The sequence below is a fragment of the Lissotriton vulgaris genome, chromosome 11, assembly GCF_964263255.1.
Source record: "Lissotriton vulgaris chromosome 11, aLisVul1.2, whole genome shotgun sequence".
Classification (NCBI taxonomy): domain Eukaryota; kingdom Metazoa; phylum Chordata; class Amphibia; order Caudata; family Salamandridae; genus Lissotriton; species Lissotriton vulgaris.
The window spans coordinates 1,094,260,363-1,094,282,771 of record NC_141699.1 but is presented as its reverse complement, the minus strand read 5'-3'; the positions used below and the strand labels follow the sequence as shown (position 1 = coordinate 1,094,282,771).

The 22,409-nt window shown below is 44.6% G+C and overlaps 1 protein-coding gene across 2 annotated transcripts in view; it reads left to right on the top strand.

Moving 5' to 3' along the window:
- MASP1 (MBL associated serine protease 1) overlaps positions 1-22,409 on the top strand; it is a 219,026-nt gene that overhangs the window by 81,262 nt on the left and 115,355 nt on the right. For both annotated transcript variants that reach the window (XM_086944618.1, XM_086944619.1), the window contains exons 8-9: positions 2,029-2,107; positions 19,943-20,080. In XM_086944618.1, coding sequence (XP_086800744.1) covers positions 2,029-2,107; positions 19,943-20,080 — 217 coding nt within the window. The remainder of the gene's footprint in view (positions 1-2,028; positions 2,108-19,942; positions 20,081-22,409) is intronic.

The window sequence follows — 22,409 nt, the reverse complement described above, 5'->3', positions numbered from 1 at the left end:
TTTTAGTGCATTTCAGACTGGGTATTAAGTAAGGAAATTCTGACAGTGATGCAGTCACGGCTCGCTCGTCTCGCGGGTGGGGGATTACATTTTTTTTTTAAACTTACGTTACAGGGTCCAGCACCGCCTCCGCTCCTGCCCGGGACCCGCGCCCGCGTTTTCCTGCTGCAGGCATCCTCCCTCCCCTCCCATAAGCCAATCACAATGCTGCAATGCAGTGTTGTGATTGGTGCAGAATGCTCTAAGCCGGGTGACTGTAGGGAGGCCATTTTCTCTATGTAGGCTGCATGCAGCCTACATAGAGAAAATGCAGAGTGCGCATGACCGGTTTGGACGGCCCCTGAGGGCGCACCAAACAGTCAGCACCCACTGCATTGGGCACTCCTACCCGACCCACCCACCCGCCCGCCCGCCCCCAACCAGACATACCATTCTGTACATAAAATACCATTTTATGTTTCTGCTTCTCGCACTGCGAGAAAGTAGTGAGGTGACGCTCCTCTGCAGAAGCAGAGGTGGTGAAGGGCAGAGGGGTACCCTGAAGCATCCTTCCCTGCTACATACTCTGTTTCAGCTCAAACCAACCTCCCCTTCAACAGAAAGTATGCAGCAATGCACCCCTGGAGAGAGGTAATTTCTCGCACCCCTCTTGAAAAATGGATCATATCCAGTTGTTCAAGGGGCAATCTGGTGGCAATTTACGTTTGGCATCAGGGGCAGCTGCATAGAAGGTCTATATTGTTACACAGGCCCTGAAGAAGCCTCTCTGAACCAGTGCCTAGTTTGTAAAATAACGTGTCATAGCCCTCGGTAGGAGGCCACGGCAGCTTACATCACCCATTGCCCCTGCCAGCGCTGGCAATCGCAGTACCAACCAAACTATTACCAATCACTCTTACAAGTGTGACAATTCAGACTATTCCAGGCCCCCCAGCCTATAAGAATGACAGGTATTAGTCTTTTTTTTAATTTATACTGAATTAATAAACAACTGTTGTTGTGCTTATCTCTAACTTATACAGACAGTGCCACCATGTGGCAGACTCTCACAAGCGCTGGTGCTCACAATTAAATGTTGGTGCCAAGTACCGGAAACCACGGGCTCAAATTAAACACTGCTCTGACATTTTTTAAAACGGTGGCCATGCCATCACCTCCACTCAAAGATGGACTAAAAGCTGCAAACAGCTGGTTCCTCTTTCAGAAGTGTGCTGGCCCCATGGTTGGCGTGGGTTAGCAACCGCAATGGGACCAGTGCTTTTGATGTGATACTGTGCATTGTCCTGGTTTTGGCCAAGAGCACACACTTAAGGGTCTGACACTGACCCTGTCTGTAATGCGGTTCCTGACTTTAAAATGAGCTTCAGACCCTCTCAAACTCAGAGCGCCATCTTTAAATGTCTGTTGGTTTGAGAACAAAAGTCTGTCCTGTAAAAAAAATGTGCATGAATATTGAAACTAAAGGTTTTCAGAACAAAGAAGGGTTTATTATTTCTACCCTGACTGAAATATGTATAACTAAGTAGGGTTATTGTTTTCTGTGCAAACGTACTTTCCATATCCATCAGTTGGGTATATTGACTAACATGTGGGAACTCTTCCTCATTGTTTAATATCTGTCCATATCAATCGGAAACTTCAAAAGTAACAAATATAACTTTTGGGTTTTTAGAGTTTACAAAGTAACAATTGCTGCACTGCCATGTGTGTAGAGTTTTAGTAACTTTTCATCAGTTTGACCTAGAAACCCTTATTTTGTTACAATATGTGTATTAAGGGAGAATAGTTGGAAAATGTGACAAAGTCATACTTATGAGGAAACACTGCACAGAACACTTATTTTTCATGGCATGGGTATTCCAGAGTTAAGGGATTGATGTATTGCCTATTAGAAATCTAAGGCGGATTTTAAACCTAACCCCTTTTTTTACTTAGAGCCCTGCGTTACTCGTCCTGCGTTGGAGAGTAAGACAGCCTCCAACGTCTACAAACTCATGAATTTATTATTTGTCTTTTTTTATCCATAAGGACGATATTGAGATGGACTCGTTCCAGATCGAGTGTCAGAAGGACGGCACCTGGAGCAACCTGGTCCCCACTTGTAAAAGTAAGTGAAGACATATCTACTCTGTTCCCTAGTTCTCTGCAGCGCATTCGCACATGCACATTGGTAAAGTGATCAATATTGGTGAGGCTCAGGTGTGCAAGATTCACCAGTGAAAGTGGTACTCACCTTGTCTGGGGAGTCAAAGCCAGCCAATAGGTATACAAGGCAATGAGGAGATACTCAGACCAAGTTAAGCCAATAGACCTGCAAGCCAATAAGGAGATGCCCAGACCAAAGTTAAGCCAATAGTTAGCAAGCCAATAAGACAATACCGAAATCAAAGACCAGCCAATAGGCATACATGCCAATAAGGAAATACACAGACGAGTAGACATCAATTACAAGCCAGTCAAACTTGGAGAAAGTCCTTCGCCAGCCTATCATGCCCACCTATTTGGGTCTGGTGCAGAGTTTAGCGGTTTCCCTAGTTTCATGTAATGCAAATAAAAACCATAAATTTAAATATGTATATACATAGAGAAGCTTTGACCTGTCCCTCTTAATCCATTGGACTGTTCAGCAGTCTCTTTCATTTTGCTTCCATCCTGCCCCTGTACAGCTTGGAGCACTGGGTCAGCCCACGTCTGCCGTTGGCTCGCTTCCACTGTGAGTGTCAACACTGGCCAATGCTTGTTTTAAGAGTGGTTACCTGTTCAGGATCTGAATAAATAGCATTGCACAGTGTTTCAGGATTCTTTCATAGAACATTTCACGTCTACTGAAAAGAGACCTCGTGAAGTAACGTGAGTCCACCATCGCTGGTGCACCTATGGTACTGCCGTCTCTTGTCTTTTGAAAGGGCGGGCCCCAGGAGGCCGAGCATGCGCAGTATTAGTAAATATCTTCAGAGATCCTGCCTTGTGGGGGCTCCAACCATTCGGGCAGGCCCCTCACCTGGGCTCTTCCTTGCAATCCTTTCTCACCTCAAGCCCGTAGCTGTAGAACAATGGAAAATGTGTCTTACTCGAGGTTTAATACAGTCAAAAATGTAATTTAGGGCCACAAATCCTGGGATTTCCTCCCAGAAAGCCAAAGTTTATTGCAGAACCTGGGACAGATGTACAACTGTTTTTTGCTGTCTCAAACGGGAATTCGACCCGTTTGCGACCGCAACATAGGTCTGCCCTATTTACAAACCCTATTTAGCGAGTAGGTAACCTTTTACAGACTTGCAAAATATTCTTTCTGACCCGCTGTTAGGCTGGGGCATGCCAAGGGTGTCCCTTCCTAATAGCGACTCGCATTGCAATGTAAGATTGTTTTGCAGCCGCAATTGCGGCTGCAAAACACTCACAGTTTACCACCCATTTTAAATGGGTGATAACCCACTCGCAAACAGGAAGGGGTCCTCAGGGGACCCCTTCCCCTTTGTGACTGGTATTGAGAATGTTTTTTAAGAGCAGACAGTGGTCCCACGGACGACTGCCTACTCTTAAAACATAAAACAGTAACGTTTCATTTTTATTTTTTAAATGCATCACATTTTTCTTTAAGGAAAAGGGGCTGCATTTTTTAAAAAAACCTGCTTTATTTAAAAATCAGTCACAGACATGGTGGTCTGCTGACCCAAGCAGGCCACCATCCCTGGGAGTGCCTGCCATTCCCAATGGGGTTGCAAATTGCACCTGTCTCATGAATATTAATGAGGCAGGCAATTTGCAACCCCATTGGGAATCGCAAACAGTGTCTGAGACCCATTTGTACATTCCTATTTGCGAGTCGGAAATTACGAGTCACAAAACGACACAATTTGTGACTTGCAAATTGATAGGGTCATACATCTGGTCCCATGTTTTTTAAATGGGTCCAATATTTTTATTTTCTCTGGAGCAGGTCAGGCATTTCACCATTTTTTCCAAGAGTGCAGGTAGTGCCAGGTGGTTGGGATTTGAATGTTTATGGGTACTCATGTTGCCTACGCACCTTCCGCATGTCCTTACCTGGGCTGTATAAAAATATTTATTTGTTTGGTGCTGTTGCCCATTTGGATACATTTACATTTAGGGAAACAGTTTTGAAGGTGATTTTACCTGCAAGAATCTGTATGCAGTAAATTACCGAAAAGGAGAAAAAGAGAAAGCAAACAGCAAAACACACATACGTTTTGAGAGGTGAAAGGACATGGAGAACCAACGAAGAGAACATAAAACAATAGAAAACAAATAAAAGATCTAAAAGAAAAAAATCAGACAAGCATGAAAAAAGCTATAAGAGATTAAATGCATGACTGAAGATTAAAAGAAACCAAGGCTTGAAAAAAGTGGTAAAAAAAGAGAGAAATTGGAAAAGAATTACACTTCTTTTAATGAGATGAGAATTGCAGATGATGGCCATTCCTGCTTATGCAAAGTTGATATGTTTGACCTGTCTTAAACATTGATAAATTGGCTTACTGATCCATGTTTATTATACTAAACCCTTCCCTGGTTTTCTGGTGCATGTGGTTGATGCTCAGTCCAATGGCACCTGGTCTGCAAGCTCTTTGGTTTGGCACTCAAATATCTAACATTGTAACCTGCTGTTGTGTTAACTTTTTCTCTCTGCGGTGGTTGGGTTTTCTGCATGGTGTCTACGTGCATGACTACTAATTCCTTTCCTCTTTCTTTCTCTCTCCTCAATCTGTTGCCTGTGTCTCCTCTGTCTGCATTGTGCATCGCTGCTCGTTTTCCACCTCCGCTGTGCTACAGAAACAGAAAACCGGATTAGCCGAAGATCGGCACCAGAAGAAGTGCTGGACTAGCCTTTTGGCGACAACTGCTCTGTTGAATTTGGAGGACTTACCTGGTTTATTTTGACTCTTTCCTGGACAGTCATGTCTTCTTCCCAAAACGTTACCTGTAGAGTCACATAACATCTACGTAGAGAGGTACCACCGCTCCCTGAGCTCTTGCAGTTTCATCATCTCCAGGACTTTGATGGTGGTGTGATCGCCGGCACAGACTGCATCCTAGTACATATGGAAGTAGGACTGGTCCAACGACTGGCTTAACAGTGGCTGGATACCTAGCTACCACTATAACTTCTTAATCTGGGTACCACTGTTTTGAAGAATCTGACTATCCACCTGCCCCAAGTTATTTTTGGGAATCCAAGGTTTTCCACTTCTAGTCACTCTATTTGCACTAATCGTAAAGCTCTTCGCCTCTGAGTTCTCCCTTCCAGGGTCATGCTATACTAATGCTCTTGAGAAGCCTGCTTGATACAATGTGTTGCTACTCTTACGAGAAGGGGGAGAGCTGTGTTACAATTTGTCATTGCCAGGAATCAGTAGAGTGGTGAATCCAAAGAACATGAACCATGACGCTATCACCCAAGTGACGGTGCTTCAGGTCACCGACTCTTCCCTCATCGTAGCTACCTTTTCAATTCCTACCACCCGTTGGTAACTCAGGTCCCGACAGGACCAATAACCTCTCTCTGCCAACAGCACAGCCTGCAGCAGGCTAGACTCATGCATTACCATACCTGTGTGACTCTATCATGGATTCATGCTCTTCAGATACACCCGTTGAAGTTAGGGCGCAACACTGGTAACAACAAAACTAGAGTAATGTATGGTAAGGAGACTTGTCCTTGCCCATGTGCGAGTGCAGTAATGAAGAGAGCGAATCTCCAAAACAAAATAGGATGAAAGTGTCACGCCTCATTACACTGTGTGCGTGAAATGTCAGACATCCACATGCACACATACACATGTACGGACATGCACACATATGAACTTTCATGAACACATATGTACAGACACAAACACATGCACACACCCTAACACACACACACACATGCACACAACCCCCCCACACACACACACACACAAACACATACAACACAACACATAAAATACATAGGAGGATTCTAACTAGATCCTTATTTAAGGAACCAAGCCGACTACCTCAAGTTACAGACTTGGAATCATATGTATGACAGACACAGAATGGGTAAACACCTTTGATACAGGCCATTGGGGACTTCTCTATAGAAGACCTCATAGGGAAAAGAACAGCTTGCACGAAACAACATCCTCATCACAGGGACCATGGTGAGTCATGAGCTAGTTGGATGAGAGGCAATATATAAACACGCACAATTGCTACACAAAAGCACAACAGTAAAAAACTTCATCAGAGAGTAGTTTTTGGTCTTTTATTTCCAGATGTATTTGACATGCAATTTATGAAAACAGCCAACGGAGAATAAAACCGATCTAAGACGTGGTGAAGAATACTTGTAGTGGAGAAAAATTCTCTGTGTTTAGGCAGTGCGAAGTACCGTACTTAGAACGGTTTTATTCTCCGTTCCTAACCCAGCAACTAAGGATGTAACCAATTTCATTATCTCATTGCCCTGAAAAAGCCCATGTTTGGGCGAAACGTGTCGGCTGTTTCCATCAATTGCATGTCAAACACATCTGGAAATAAAAGACCAGAAACGACTCTCTGCTGTCGTTTTTTTACTGTCGTGCTTTTGTGTACCAACTGTGTGTGTTTATATATTGCCTCTCATCCAACTAGCTCATATATTCATTTTCATGATCTACAAGCAGCAGATAATTTGAGGTGGGCAATATAAGTTTTACTTAGTGACTAGTCCAGGAGGTGCAGTCTTCTAAAGACCCAGCTGCTTTCCTTTTGTCCTTCCACCATGGTGAGTCAATAACAAAATCTAGTGAATATGTGACACTTTTTTTAGACTAGGCTCTCTGCTCTTCCAAGCTTCTCCAGACCATACTGCAAGGTCTGGTGTCCTGCCAGAACCTTGGGGTGTCCTATCTGAGCCACCATACTCCCGGGGGTGTTCTTGGACCACTCTGAATCTAGGTTTCAACCTTGCGCCAACTAGCATTCTGGAGCAATATGTTTTGAAGAATTTGAAACTCCATAAATATATAAATGCACACGCAAACACATAAAAGCACACACAGATTCAAAAACACACACTTATGCACACAAAAAGGGCTTCAACACTTCGTCAGCGTTAGTAACTTCTACACAAATGCAATTACAATGCAGTACAACATGCACACACACATTTACACACAGACACAAGAAAACACCCAACATGCACACTAAATATTATTTATTTAAATATATACTATTGTAAACCACCGGACATGGAGCAACCCCAAAACACCACGTAATAAAAACAAATTACTCAAAAACAGGCTGCCTCTCTAAATGTGATGGCATTAGGCTTGCCGGACAAGAGCTTTGCTAACAGATAGTATCCCCACCACACCAGGACAAGTCAACAGGTCAACAGCAAACAATCCACCAAGAGAAAGGGAAATCTAAACTGGGAGAGCAAAGACTGTTAGTGAAGAAAACACTATCCTCAGTAGACATGACCCAACCTACCGACCGCAAGCAAGTAAAAGCACTCCTGTGTCCGCAAACTTTCAAAACTTATTTAGACACAACACAAGCAACATGCTCTTGCATAGTGTCTGATGGATACACCCCAAACACCACCAGTTCTGCACACTGTGCTACCGCTCCATGGTTGTGTTCAATGTTTTATTCTCTGTGAACATTCTGCAACGCCCAGAGGGATATTGTTGCAGGCCTGATATGTGAATGCCCCTTCTGTGTGACAAGGCATTTCCCTATGAACCAGTCCACTCCTGTAAACCCGATGTATATTGATTTTATGTCTCAAGTATTTCTTTGTAAAGTATACATTTCGAATAATGAATTTTATGCTACTTTATGCTACTTTTTAAATATTGCTGCAAAAGGAGTGTTCAATTTCAATCAATCAATGTCCTTTCAATAATCCCAGGGATTATAGTCTTCTCCAACACTTCGCCCATAGGTGTAGACCTAATGGGCACTTTGACTGGGAAGCCAGAATGATGACGCCCTGATGAAGTCCCATGTGGGACGAAACGCGTTGGCTGAGCTGTATGGATTACTTCTGTCAAATTGCAATATTTTAATAAAATTGGATGCCAAGATATATACCAGACTCCTGAACTTCTACTTTGAATGGGATCATGACGATTGGATGAAGTGTGGTGCTTTCACCTTGATCAGGACTATTGGATGAAGTGTTGGAGAAGCATATAATCCCAGGGATTATTGAAAGGAAATTGATTGATTGCAATTGAATGCTCCTTTTGCTGTATTGTTTTCGTTTGGACCTTGTGTGTTGGTGGCTTCAGTGCAGTGGGGTCACAAAAAGTAGAGCATTGTAATTAGCTAAAATTGGAACCAATAACACACCAGTGCACCTTTTCTAGCCCCCACTGTCAGTGTGCTTTTTAAGTACTTTTTAAATATGTCTAATATGGCTACCACAAACTAGGTAATTGTTTAATTTAAAAAGTTGTACAAAATCGACCTTTCACCATTTGTGCCAATCCCCTATTGGTTCTGTCCCTTCCGCACGACTGCCAATCACAAGCCCTGCAGAGTAAGGAAATGATTGGCCCTTTTCAGCCACCATGGTGTGTCTGGGTGGTTTTCAAGCTCCTCTTATCCTAATGTGCTGATGTTTCCTGCCTTAATATATGCTACTTGTGCTGCCTGCTCATAAATATGCAACCAGGTGCTGCAAAGTGGAGAATCTATTGCACTACACAATTTGAACCACTCCTTTGTTCTCCTTGTGCACCAATGAAATAAAGTACACTCCTGAGACCACAGTGTTCTTGTATTCCTAGGAAACCTCATTAAACGCGGATTCTGCTTAACTACAACTGATGTAGTCTGTAAATGATCAATGTGAATGGATACAGTCGCTCCCACCCGGGTGCTAGTAAGTGTTCCAGGGAAGGTGCCGTCTCCGGCCATTTTACTTTCTTTAATATTCAAGCCCATGGAGCCGTGTGGTGCTCTACTCACGGATAATAATATCAAGATTCTCCAATACGGCAATGAGACACATCTCTACCTGAACGTATACTCTGCTTTAGACATTCTATGGGCCCGATTCACAGAAACTAACTTAAGATAAAATCCTAAACTTACTACTTTTGGTATTCACAGAAGTTAGGATTTTGTCTTAAGTTTGTCTTAAGACAGATTTAAGACAAAATCCTAACTTAAGTCTGTCTTAAGACAAACTTAAGACAAAATCCTAACTTCTGTGAATACCAAAAGTAGTAAGTTTAGGATTTTGTCTTAAGTTAGTTCTGTGAATCGCCCCCTATGTCTCTAACACTGGGAGTGCATCAGCCATACATGGGTGTCCCATGCCTACCTGAAGGTCATCCCAACCAAGAGAGAACCCCTCTCATTTACCAAGAACAACAAACAAGAAATAGTACAAACCTGGCTCAATGACATGACCCTGTGAAGATTTGAACCCCAACTTTTAAAGAGTGCCAAGTCACTTGGATTCACCGCAGACACCAAAAAACAATGACCTGGTACAATCTGTCTCCTCTAGGGGGCAAATATTTTCGTCCAGAAGGCAACTTTTAGAACAGCTGTTCAACACCTAACACTCTTACATCTGCCTCATGGCCTCCCAGACTCCGCACTGGTACCCCTTAAGGTCATCAGACATGATGCAGCATGTCTCATCCAAGCCTGAAGAAATATTGTCCAATCACCATCATCCTGATGAAACTTCATTGGCTCCCCTGGCCAGACCGCACCATTTTCAAAGTCCTCATGGCCAGTCTTCCCACTTATCTTGCAAGCTCGCCATCTCTGGAGGTTCTCTGCACGCACGCAGCCACGACACAGACTGCAGACTAAGAAGTATAAAAAGCCCACAGCAACAGGTGTTTTCCATCTGTGCACCCAGAATCTGAAACTACACCCCCATTTTCATCAGGACCCCCCAGTGTTGCTCCAATAAGGACGAAGTTGAAGATGCAGCTCTTTAAAAACACGGCATCACACTGCATTAACAGACCAAAAAACACTCTACCTTTCTATCACACATTCAGGCACATGCCTCAAGAAAAGATTTTGTGAGCCTTAATTGTGATTATTAAAGAATCGCAATTAAGGACTCTCAAAAGCCTATGCAAGTAGGAATCGCTATTAAAATACAGGCCCATAGGAATGAATGGTAGATTGCATTCGCAATCTGAGAGTACCAATAGGTACCCGCAAATTGCGCTTGCAGTTTCAAGGGTGCAAGGGTGTCCAAAGGACACACTGTTGCACCCCTGAAATTGCTCTGTGCACATATGTTGCACACACACATGTCCCAAGAGCATGTGTGTGTGTGTGTAACCTACAACTTTGAAAAATGCACTTTAGTGCATTTTTCGACGTTTTTGCAAATTACCATCAAGTTCAGCTTCATGGTAATTTTCACCCCCTAATAGCGAAATCTCTATTTTAAAGTGGTTCTTGCATTGCATTTAAGGAATCGCAAACTGTGATCCCTTAAATGCAATCGCAATTTGAGAAATCACAATTATTTGCAAATTCTCAAATTGCGAGGACCTTGAACCTTGCTGCATCGCAATTGCGCTTTTTGCGGGCTCTAAAGGCCGATTTTTGTGAATCGCACAGTTTGCGCTCGCAAAAATGGGTGATGCATGTGCCTGATTGATTTGTATGCTTGTCTTTAACACTGTCCAGTGCTCCACTGCCTTCCTGCTAGGTTTTTAGCAGATGCATACACACAAAGGTAAGAGCTAGAAAACAAGACGTAGAATTTCTGTAATTTGCCAATTTCAAAATCTCTTTTAAATGCTTCTGGTGCTGAGCACCTCCCCCACGTAAAGCCCTGACACACCTCTCTCATCCCCCCCCCCCCTCACACGCCCAGACAGCCCCTGAGTGTTGTGTAAACGGGCAGCAGTCTCACACTGTTTGCACAACAGTATTGGACTGTCAAAAAGCAGATTTTCAGGATCAAAAAAGGCCCAGTTCACTCAAATGAGCGCCTGTGGGACTCACTGGCAACTGTTGCACAAATGCAAACCCCCAATTATAACACAATCTTGAACCTGGGCTTAAAATGCACATAAAATATAGAATTACTATGTAAATGGCAATGTATATCATGACAGTCTCAGTTTTCGTGACGTGAAAGCAGGCACCACGTGAATGTCAGAGAGTGAGGTTGTGAAGATGTGGTGAGGGGGCGTAGGTCGTGTTCGCCCCGTTCTCTGAACAGACAGCTATAAGAACCTGCCGAGAGCCCCTACCTGAAGCTCTAGCCAGTGGCGTAACAAACCCTCACCCCTCCCCCCTGGAAGGTAAGGATAGGGGTCACCGTTACCCATTCTCTAACTGCCTTTCTGCTTCTGAGTGTTTTATGTGTTTTCAGCTGGCCAGCAGAGGGGGCCTCCTTAGAGGAGAACAATGTGACCCCCTGCACAGCTGGCACCTTTCTCTCTTCAGGGTGCACAGCTGGCACATTTCTTCAGGATGCACATCTGGCATCTTTCTCTCTTCAGGATGCACATCTGGCACCTTTCTTCAGGTTGCACACCTGGCACCTTTCTTCAGGATGCACATCTGGCACCTTTCTTCAGGATGCACATCTGGCACCTTTCTTCAGGATGCACATCTGGCACCTTCCTTCAGGATGCACACCTAGCACCTTTCTGTCTTCCGGATACACAGCTGGCACCTTTCTCTCTTCAGGGTGCACAGCTGGCACATTTCTTCAGGATGCACATCTGGCATCTTTCTCTCTTCAGGATGCACACCTGGCACCTTTCTTCAGGTTGCACACCTGGCACCTTTCTTCAGGATGCACATCTGGCACCTTTCTTCAGGATGCACTTCTGGCACCTTTCTTCAGGATGCACACCTAGCACCTTTCTGTCTTCCGGATACACAGCTGGCACCTTTCTCACTTCAGGATGCACATCTGGCATCTTTCCCTTTTCAGGAGGCACATCGGGCACCTTTCTTCAGTATGCACATCTGGCACATTTCTCTCTTCAGGTTGCACAGCTGGCACCTTTCTCTCTTCAGCGAGCACATCTGGCACCTTTCTCTCTTCAGCGTGCACATCTGGCACATTTCTCTCTTCAGGATACACAGCTGGCACCTTTCTCTCTTCAGGGTGCACAGCCGGCACCTTTCTCTTTTCAGGGTGCTCAGCTGGCACCTTTCTGTCTTCAGGATACACAGCTGGAACCTTTCCCTCTTCAGGATGTACATCTGGCATCTTTCTCATTTCAGGAGGCACACCTGTCACAGCTGGCACAATGCTGTCTGGATTTCTTAGTGATGTGTTCTTTGAAGGAAAGGTCTGTGTTGAGGGTGGAAGTAACGGCCTGATTTATAGTTTGGTGGACGGCTTACTCTGTAACAAACATGATGGGTATTCCGTCTACCAAATTATATATCTCTTAGCACATAAAATAAGGTAAACAGGTTATCCATCACATTTGACACATCTACCAACCTTTAACTCAGGCCTCAAGTCATTTTGTGTTTTCTGTCTGCTGGGGGTCACTTGGGATTGATGTCAGCTCCCATCGGGCCTGGCGCTGGTGTCAAGAAGGATAATTCTGTCTTTTTCAGTTGGCTAGAGCCAAAGGCATAACAAAGGCCCCCGCAGCCAGAGAAATGTGCCAGCTGTGTGGCCCGAAGAGAGAAAGGTGCCAGCTGTGCATCCTGAAGAGAAAAAGGTGCCAGATATGCATCCTGAAGAGAGAAAGGTGCCAGATGTGCATCCTGAAGAGAAAAAGGTGCCAGATATGCATCCTGAAGAGAGAAAGGTGCCACCTGTGCATGCTGAAAATAGAAGGTGCCAGCTGTGCACCCTGAAGAGAGAACGGTGCAGCTGTGCATCCTGAAGAGAGAAATGTGCCAGATGTGCATGCTGAAGAGAGAAAGGGGCCACCTGTACATGCTGATAATAGAAAGGTGCCAACTGTGCACCCTGAAGAAAGAAATGTGCTAAATGTGCATCCTCAAGGGAGAATTGTGCCAGATGTGCATCCAGAAGAGAGAAATGTGCCATCTGTACACCCTGAAGAGAGAAAGGTGCCAGCTCTGCATTCTGAAGAGAGAACATTGCCAGATGTGCATCCTGAAGAGAGAATGGTGCCAGATGTGCATCCTGAAGAGAGAAAGGTGCCAGCTGTGCATCCAGAATAGAGAAATGTGCCAGAGGTGCATCCTGAAGAGGGAAAGGTGCCTTCTCTGTACCCTGAAGAGAGAAAGGTGCCAGATGTGCATCCTGAAGAGGGAACGGTGCCAGATGTGCATCCTGAAGAGAGAAAGGTGCCAGCTGTGCTTCCAGATGAGAGAAATGTGCCAGAGGTGCATCCTGAAGAGAGAAAGGTGCCATCTCTGTACCCTGAAGAGAGAAAGATGCCAGATGTGCATCCTGAAGAGGGAACGGTGCCAGATGTGCATCCCGAAGAGAGAAAGGTGCCAGCTGTGCATCCAGAAGAAAGAAAAGTGCCAGTGGTTCATCCTGAAAAGAGAAAGGTACCAGCATCCACCCTGAAAAAGAAAAAGGTGATAGTGGTCCATCCAGAAGAGAGAAAGGTGCCAGATGTGCAACCTGAAAAAAGGGGTCAGTGGTTCATCCTGGGGAAAAAGGTTACCAGCTGTCCATTCTGAAAGAGAAAGTTGCCAGATGGGCATCCTGAAGAGAGAAAGGTGCCAGCGGTCTACCCTGGAAAAGGAAAGTTGCCAGCTGTGCAACCTGAAAAGAAAAGGAGCCAGTGGTCCATCCTGGGAAAAAAGGCACCAGCTGTCCATTCTGAAAAGAGAAAAAAGCCAGCATCCACCCTGAAAAAGAAAATGGTGATAGTGGTCCATCTTGAAAAGAGAAAGGTGCCAGATGTGCATCCATAAAAGAGAAAGATGCCAGATGTGCATCCTGAAAAGAGACGAGTGCCACCGGTCTACCCTGCAAAGAGAAGGGTGCCAGCTGTGCATCCTGAAAAGAGAAAGGTACCAGTGGTCAATCCTGAAAAGAGAAAGGGGCCAGCGGTGCATCCTGAATAAAAGAATGGCGTCAACTATGCATCCTGAAAAAAGAAACCCTTCCCACCCTGCTTCATAAGTACAGTGCACAACCGGCTACCTTCCACCAGGATAGAGGCAACGTTCTTCTCAACAGCCTCCCTGATATTATAATGACATCCTTGAATGGATCCTTTATCCTTCCACAAGCCTCATAAAGGGCCAGTAGAACTTCCATCCTGTTACCCAAACTCTGCAGGAACCACATTAGCTCCCCCGAGGCCCACAGCACCTTCATGTCCAGCGGCATCATCTACAAGGCATTCAGATACAACACCCTGCTTATGTGAGAAGACAAATTGTCTCAGGCAGTCAGAACCTTAGAAGGAGGTAGGACATCACCAGACTGAAGACAAAGATATGTAAGTAAGACCGGAAAGGAGACCATCCCTACACCAAGGACCTGTGACATCCCCACCGAAATCAGACTGGCTCTGACTTTCTACAAGTCAGAAATAAAGGGAAGAACCATCTCTTTAAGATGCACAACCACCCTACACAATAGAAGCCAAGTTACTTCCTGCCCTCATTATAAATGAGGGCCCAGGGATGCTGTCTGGTGCTCTGCTGATCTCTAGCTAGGTTTGTGCTATAAAGATGATGCAGAATTACATACATCCGTCCATCAATTGTGTGTCTTTTGCTGAATTACATGCAACAGCAACACTCATGTCCCATGTCTCCCAGATAACTTTTTAAAAATCCATGCCTTTGTAAGTTCTTAACATTTAGGACATGCCATGGAAGCTTTAGACTTTTCTGACCATTCAGCTCACTTATGAAGAAGGCACTAACTGTCAATATTGGCCTCCTTCCCACAACTAAAGTCTAATATAATAATGGGTACCAGGCCAATCAGAGTGTGATTCTCGCAGCATTTTCAACCCCTTTGATCTTAACCTCTTTTCAATATACTCATTATAATATTACAGCACAAAGTCTGTCAGACAACATGGCTTTGAAGTAAAATAGGCAACGTCATTAATGTTTTATTAGTTTTATTTTTTTAAACATAATCCTTACATGTGTCCTAAACCCCCACTGCTTCAGGAAAGCAACGTATTGCACCACTAAGGAATTCTCATTGAGGTGTTCCTTCATCACCCTCTCTTTGGATTTTCACCTTACTCTTTGGATCCATAACTGGTTTCTGGGCAATTATCCCATTATAATGCTGCCTAGAAAGTTTGTTAATGCCTTCTAGAGAAGAATTGTTCCTCATGTCCCGGATTCTGAGCTCCTTCACTTCAACTTGACTCTGGGGATTCTTAAATAACCCCAAGGAAAACAACCCTTTGAGAGTTGAATATCCATCTCGACTGAACAGTTGCTGGGTCCTACGCAATTTCATATAAAATTGATTCAAGTGTTTTTCCTTTTAGACCTGAGCCTCTGGTGTTGATGGCAAAACGCCAAGAAACCTTTGTACAAATATGTTTGTTTGCTAATATTAATCAAGCCTGACACATCATTTTTTCAACTCTTTTTGGAAGTTTGTAAGTGCCAAAACCTATAAACAACTGTTTTTCCCAGTTTTTGTGACTGCTGGTGGCACATAGGTAACTGCATCACCCGCTTTTGCAGCTGTGCTCCCCTACGCACTGGACTCCCAGGTCCCCTTATTTTGGGGTTCCTGTTTTCACTGAGCAGGTCTGCTAGGTAGCACATGGGTTAAAGTATCCCTTACTGTTTCCTTTTAATGCTCTGTATTGGAAATGTGTGTTTTTTGTGCTTTTATGATTTATATAAATCGAATAAAGCTTACTTGACTTGACGTATCACGTAATGTCCCTAGGTCACTGAACACTATAGGGCCCGATTCACAGAACGAACTTAAGACAAAATCCTAAATTTACTAATTTTGGTATTCACAGAAGTTAGGATTTTGTCTTAAAACAGACTTAAGACAGATTTAAGACAGACTTAAGACAAAATCCTAACTTAAGTCTGTTTTAAGATAAATTTAAAACAAAATCCTAACTTCTGTGAATACCAAAAGTAGTAAGTTTAGGATTTTGCCTTAAGTTAGTTCTGTGAATCGGCCCCTATAGTGTTTAATGAGTTACTCAGGGACATCCTTTCTGAGGTTACGGAACTCCGAAATATTTTTGGACACCCTATTTTTATTTGGGAGAGTGTATTTAATTCCCTGTAGCACAGAGTTACACCACTGTAGGACCCCTGATCAAATCTGCCAAACTCCCCATCTTGCTCACTCAGATGCAGGAGGCCTTCTGATTGTACACAGATAGAACATAAGCTCCATATGTGCTGTGTAAATCTCCACATCAACACACAGATTTTAATTTGTTGCACACTAATATTCAGTGTAAGACACTTCCAAAGTCTGCTATGTGGTTTGATTGTTTCCTTGGTATGAAATCTGTCACGGTGCTATAAATAAACATTGTACTGAATTTTATTCTATGGTAGTGTTGTTGCTTTTTCCTACACCTTGGCAGACTATATGGCTTGTCTAGTGGGGAGCTCCTATATATGGGCCAAATTCACAAAGGTAAATTACGTGTGGTAAAGTTACGAGTGCGCAGTCTCTGCACTCACGGCGGAGTCTTCGCACTCACGGCGGAGTCTTCGCACTCACGGCGGAGTCTTCGCACTTACGGCGGAGTCTTCGCACTCACGGCGGAGTCTTCGCACTCACGGCGGAGTCTTCGCACTCACGGCGGAGTCTTCGCACTCAGGGCGGAGTCTTCGCACTCACGGCAGAGTCTTCGCACTCGCGGCGGAGTCTTCGCACTCACAGCGGACTCTTCGCACTCAGGGCGGAGTCTTCGCACTCACGGCGGAGTCTTCGCACTCACGGCGGAGTCTTTGCACTCACGGCGGAGTCTTCGCACTCCCGACGGAGTCTTCGCACTCACGGCGGAGTCTTCGCACTCACGGCGGAGTCTTCGCACTCACGGCGGAGTCTTCTCATAGCTCACTGCCGAGAGTGTGCCGTGTGCAGACTCCGCACTCGTAACTTTACTACGCATAAGTTACCTTTGTGAATCTGGTTCTTTGTGTTGTTTATCTACGGCTTCATACTACTCTTGGCGCCTTTGAGTGCATGGTTGTGGAGGAGATGTTTGTAGTTTGTCCTAAATGGGACCAGCTGGGTGCGGTTTGTGAGGTTTGAGCGGACTGGTAGGGTACATACGCATGGGCTGCTGTGAAGAGTGGGGACAGACACAGACACACATGCAACTACACGCCATCTTTGCATGAACAGGGTTGTAAGTGGAAGTGAAAGGTGAGGACATTGATGTGATCAGTGAGGTTAATATTACAAGGGCCTTGGCAGCGAGGAAAAAACACAAGAACCCACCCCTGTTGTTGGTGCAATGAGGGCTTTCCCATCAGTTCATTGGAAGGACATGCAGTGGGGGTTTAGTGGGTAGGGCAAGCGGCAACCGTGGCCAGACCCACTGGCTGAGCCACCTGGTAGGGCCATCCAGATTTTAATCCAAAGTGACAGGGTTTCCTCAGCTCATAGTAGCTAAATCTTATGGAGTCTAAAGACCTGAGAATCTATAGACTCATGGTAAGTTGAGCCAAATGATGTGGACAAAAAGCCAGGTTTTTGGTGCTTTTCAGAAGTTGAGGTTGCTGATGATTATCCGTCCTTTCTTGGTAGGGAGTTCCATAGATTGCATGTTTTTTAATCAAGAAGTCGGTTCCTCTAAAAGGGGTGTCTATGAAGCAGTTCATTCTTGATTCAAGCTTCCTGGTATAAGGGTTCCCCGATGAGCAGCGCAGAGCGCTTGGAAAGAGATTCTTCTTCTGACAGACAGCCAGTGCAGAGTCCTCAAGACAAGAGTGACGATGCCCCACCAGTTCACACTAAGAGCTGGTCTGCAGCAACATTCTGAATATTTACATTTTGTTGACTAAACCCATTGGAAAGGTCGTTCACCTGGTCACAGTGTGAGCCTTTGGGAGTAGGCCAAGTAAGGAAGGATGCATTGTTATGCCAGCCGAGGCTGCTGGCGACCCACAGTGTTGGGGCAGCGGGTGGGGCAGAAAAATAAAAGGTCACTTCCCTGTGTACGGCTATCGCATCTGCTCCGTCCTCTTCTTTTGCTAACTCCCTGTAGCACACTTGCACCCGGACTCCCCTAAGCCAATCACAAAGCTGCTGTCATGCTTGTAATAGTTTTACCAGCATAGATTGGTCTGATCGGACTGGTTTGCTGCTCAGGCTATGCCTGGGGGTGGAGAAATGCTAAGTGCGCCTGACGGGTTGGCCGTCCTAAGAAGACAGGCCAAACCGTCATGCGCACTTATTGTGCCCACCACTCCTCCTCCCTGCTGGCTGCGGCTGTCCATCAGGATAGCACAGCCCCTCTCAGCACTGAAAAATAGAATGTTAAGAACATTGTGTTATTATCATTTTTTCCCTTTTTGCACTGCTCAGAGAGCAGTGGGGCGACGCTCCTCCGCCTTAATGGAAGGGCCGCCGCTGCGTAATACTCGCATGGTGTTGAAAGCCCTTTTTATCACATTATTTACCGGACCCTGGAGTGACAATTTAGAGTGTGTATCTAATACCCAGGTTTGTTTTTGTTACTTGGGTTTAGGGTTAGGGGCTTAGGGCAGGCCATGAGGTCAGAGGGGTCATATGGGGTCCACAGGCCCTCAGTTTTTTGAGGGGTTTAGTTTCAGGTGATTCTATAGCATGGAGGACTTTGATACCTGCAGATATTCTGACAGCCCAGGTGACCCTGGGTCTGCTGTGTTTCCAGTTTGACAATAATCTAGATGTTGTCATTTTAGTTGTAACAGATAAGCATAAAGATACTGAAAGCTTGGGAAGTGCAGACAGATATACATTAAAAAGAGTGGGTGGTCGTTGAGCCTTGGGAGACCTCCACCCTTTGCAAGAATGACGCGGACAGAAATGTAAGGTGTTGTGCAAGGTAGGATGTTACCTGTTCCAGGGTGCGTCCTCACCATGAGCTCCTGCGGTGTTTACTCTTTGGAGTAGAAGATGGCGACGCACAGTATCAAACGCGGCTGAGAGGCCCGGTAGGAGGAGCGTAGGGTCCATCGAAGGCCACTGGTTGGAAGTGATGAGGTTTCTTGAGTTTTGTAATGTTTGCTTTGTAGATTCTGCATTGTTGCTAACTTTAAATCTAATGTGTGGTGACTGGGCGTCAGACCCTGTGTGATAACCATGTCCCTGGCACTGCTGTCTAGAGCCTTCATGTGACATGATGATGATTCATTTTGTTGTTGCTGTTATTATTATGTTTATTATAATGATTATGATGATGCCTAGTATAACAACAATAATAATAATACCAAGAATAATAACAAGAGTTATTATTACTATTTTTATTATTAATATTATTACTATGATTATTATTTCCACTGTCATTATGATGATCATGATTATTATTATTAATAGTATGATTGTCGTTATTAGTATTAGTATTATTATGCTTATTATTATTAGCATTATGATAAGGATTCTTGTTATTATTATTAATAATATTATCATGATGCTTATGATTATTATTATAACTATTATTGCTCTTACTATCATTATTACCTTTACTATTACTATTATTATTATAATTATTATGATTATTTTTACTATTATCCTTATTACTAATATTATTATTACTAATACGATTACTATTATTACTATTGCAATTGTGCTATTGCTATAGCTATTGGTATTAATATGATTACTACTATTACTATACTATTATTTTTATTTTTACTATTATTATTATTATTATTATTATTATTATTATTATTATTATTATTACCAATAATAATAATACTAAAAAAAAAAATAATAAAAATATATGCACATAGTTTAAGATTCCGGCATGACACCGAGTGCACGCTTGTGGCGACCCCGCGGTGGGAGATATATCTTCACTTGATGCTGATTACATGTTTTTTGCTTCTTCTGTTTCAGTTGTTGATTGCAAAGCTCCATTGCAACTGGAAAATGGGCACGTAGCCTTCCTCACTGCAAACAGTGGTACCACCTACCAGTCGAGCATCCAATATTCCTGCCAGCAGCCGTACTACGAGATGAAGCCGAACATCACCAGTAAGTGCCTCCCACCAGGGACTCATTTTCAGTTTTTCAGTTGGCCAATAAGCCACCATACCCCTAGAAATGTCTTCCACTTCCTCTGTAGGCGTCTTGTTGGTGAGAGGAAGGAATGTTACAATGATACCAGGTAGAGGGTGCTTGAACTTAAATAATTTTTAACGGCGAGCAACAGAAACCTTGTAGGTGCAATGACCGGACCCTTGAATAGGGTCATTTCTGTAGCTGGCCAAAGTAAACAGCAGTAGCTTCAGGGAGAGAAATCCAGTCTTTACAAATATTGAGACACAGCTGGCATTGAAACATTGGACAGCCGGTCCCTTTCCGACTTATCTGTTCTCCAGGGTATGTGGCAATGACGTTAGGTACGAGCGAATACCCAGATTATTTATCGGCAATGTTCATCACTCCTACACCAACTCTTCCTTGTCGCAGTCACTGATTATGAGGTGGCCCTACTTTGTAGCCAGGGAGCCAAGCATCAGAGGACCCGTACCCTTCCAATGTACTGGAATGCACCCAGCTCATACATGTCCACCATGTTCTCCATCTTGTTTTTTCTATTCAAGATCACAAAACTTGACCAATGTACTGAAATATAAAAGAGCGGGACACGGATGGTGTTCTCTCTTGGTCCAAACATCTAATGAATGGAATACCATGCCTACCTCTCTTCCTGCCCAACCTAACTATGAAAGTTTAACATAATTATTAAAAGCTTCTCTGTTCAGCAAATAGCTTTTTGTCTGCTGAAAACTTTTCTTGTAGAGTGGTTTGAGAAGTGCCAGGACACCTCTATCTGAGGTACTTGTACGCTGTACAGATTTCTTCTCACTCACTCATTCATTTGTTCGTTCAGCTGCCCTGGAGGTCTGCGAGTGCTGCACCCTCTTATCTTCTCTTTGTGTTGGCTGGTGAGGTGGTCCGGATGAAAGTTGTCCCTACGGAGACCCCGGTGTGAGATGCTGATGGAAGTGCTTTTTGAAAGGGTTGACGAAGGGACTGGAGGGTCTACCAAGGGGAGGGGGTGCCGGCTCAAGGTCCCCCCCGCTAAAAGACAAGTGTTTGACTGCAGTTGCCCGTAACATATTCCAGCATCTGCTTAGATACCTGGGTTGGGTGCACACATCCTGGGGATTCTGCTTCTGAAGAGGAGCTGTATCGTGTGACCAGTGGTCTTGTGGCCATGATGGCTAATAGGAAGCCTTGATAGTGACATAAGGGATTGTAGAAACGAGGTTAAAGAAGAGAGAATAAAAAAGAATGGGAGGATGGAGCAGGGACATTCCTCTCTCCCGTAGTTTCTCTCTCTGTCTCGCTCTCTCTATCTTCCATTACCCTCTAACGGTCTCTTCTGTCACCCCCCCCCCCCCCCCCCCCCCAAGAAGTCCTACTTGTATTCAAGCCCACTGCAGTTGTAACTTTAAAGCTGCTGTAACATTGGCAGTGGAAGGAAAGGACTTGTCATGACCCACAGATGCACCAACATGTGGTTATTTGAAAGCTTCCGATAACCCACAAGCAGATCTTCAAAGAAAAGAAAGGAGGGAAAAAGGAGAGAATCTTAGGGGTGGCCACATTCTACACGCGTTGTCTTAGGATGCGCGTTGCTCTGGTATGTTTTCTGTTGTGGGAACAAGCGCTTAGAAGACTTACGTACAATCATTTACATGAATGCCACCTCCCTGCAATTGCAGCAACACCCTTGTTTCAACGTGCAGTGGGAGGATCGCCACATTGCGTAATGAGAGGATGTGACCTAATGGCTAGAGCGGCCAAACTCGAAGCCGCGGAACCGGGTTCGAGTCTCAGCAGGGACGCTCAACATCCTGTGATTCTGGGCAAATCACTCAATCTCCCCATGCCTAAGAAAATGAATGTGTCCATCTGTAAGGCAAATGGTGCTGATGTAAAACGCTCTGATACCTGCGGGTCGAGTTTGTGCTACATAACTGAAAAAAAAGTAATTACCACTTTTCTAATAGCAAAGTGTGTGGCACCTGGCTGAGCTCAGAGAGATTCTTTAAAGACTGGATGGAGGGAGGATGATAGCAACAACAAGAAGAACAATCATAATCACAAGAAAATGGGGGGAACACCGAAAACTTACCTGAGGCACGCCATCGGGCCAGAGCCGTGAGGGAAACGGCAGAAACAGCGCAACGCCGGGAGGCAGTCCAGACCAGCAGACTACACTCCCCAGCAGCCCCTGGGGCGGAAGCACGCCCGTGACATGCGAGGAGCGCCCGGAGGCGCCTGTAAAAGGCTGACCCCCCGGGAGCCCAGGGGGGAACACCGAAAACTTACCTGAGGCACGCCATCGGGC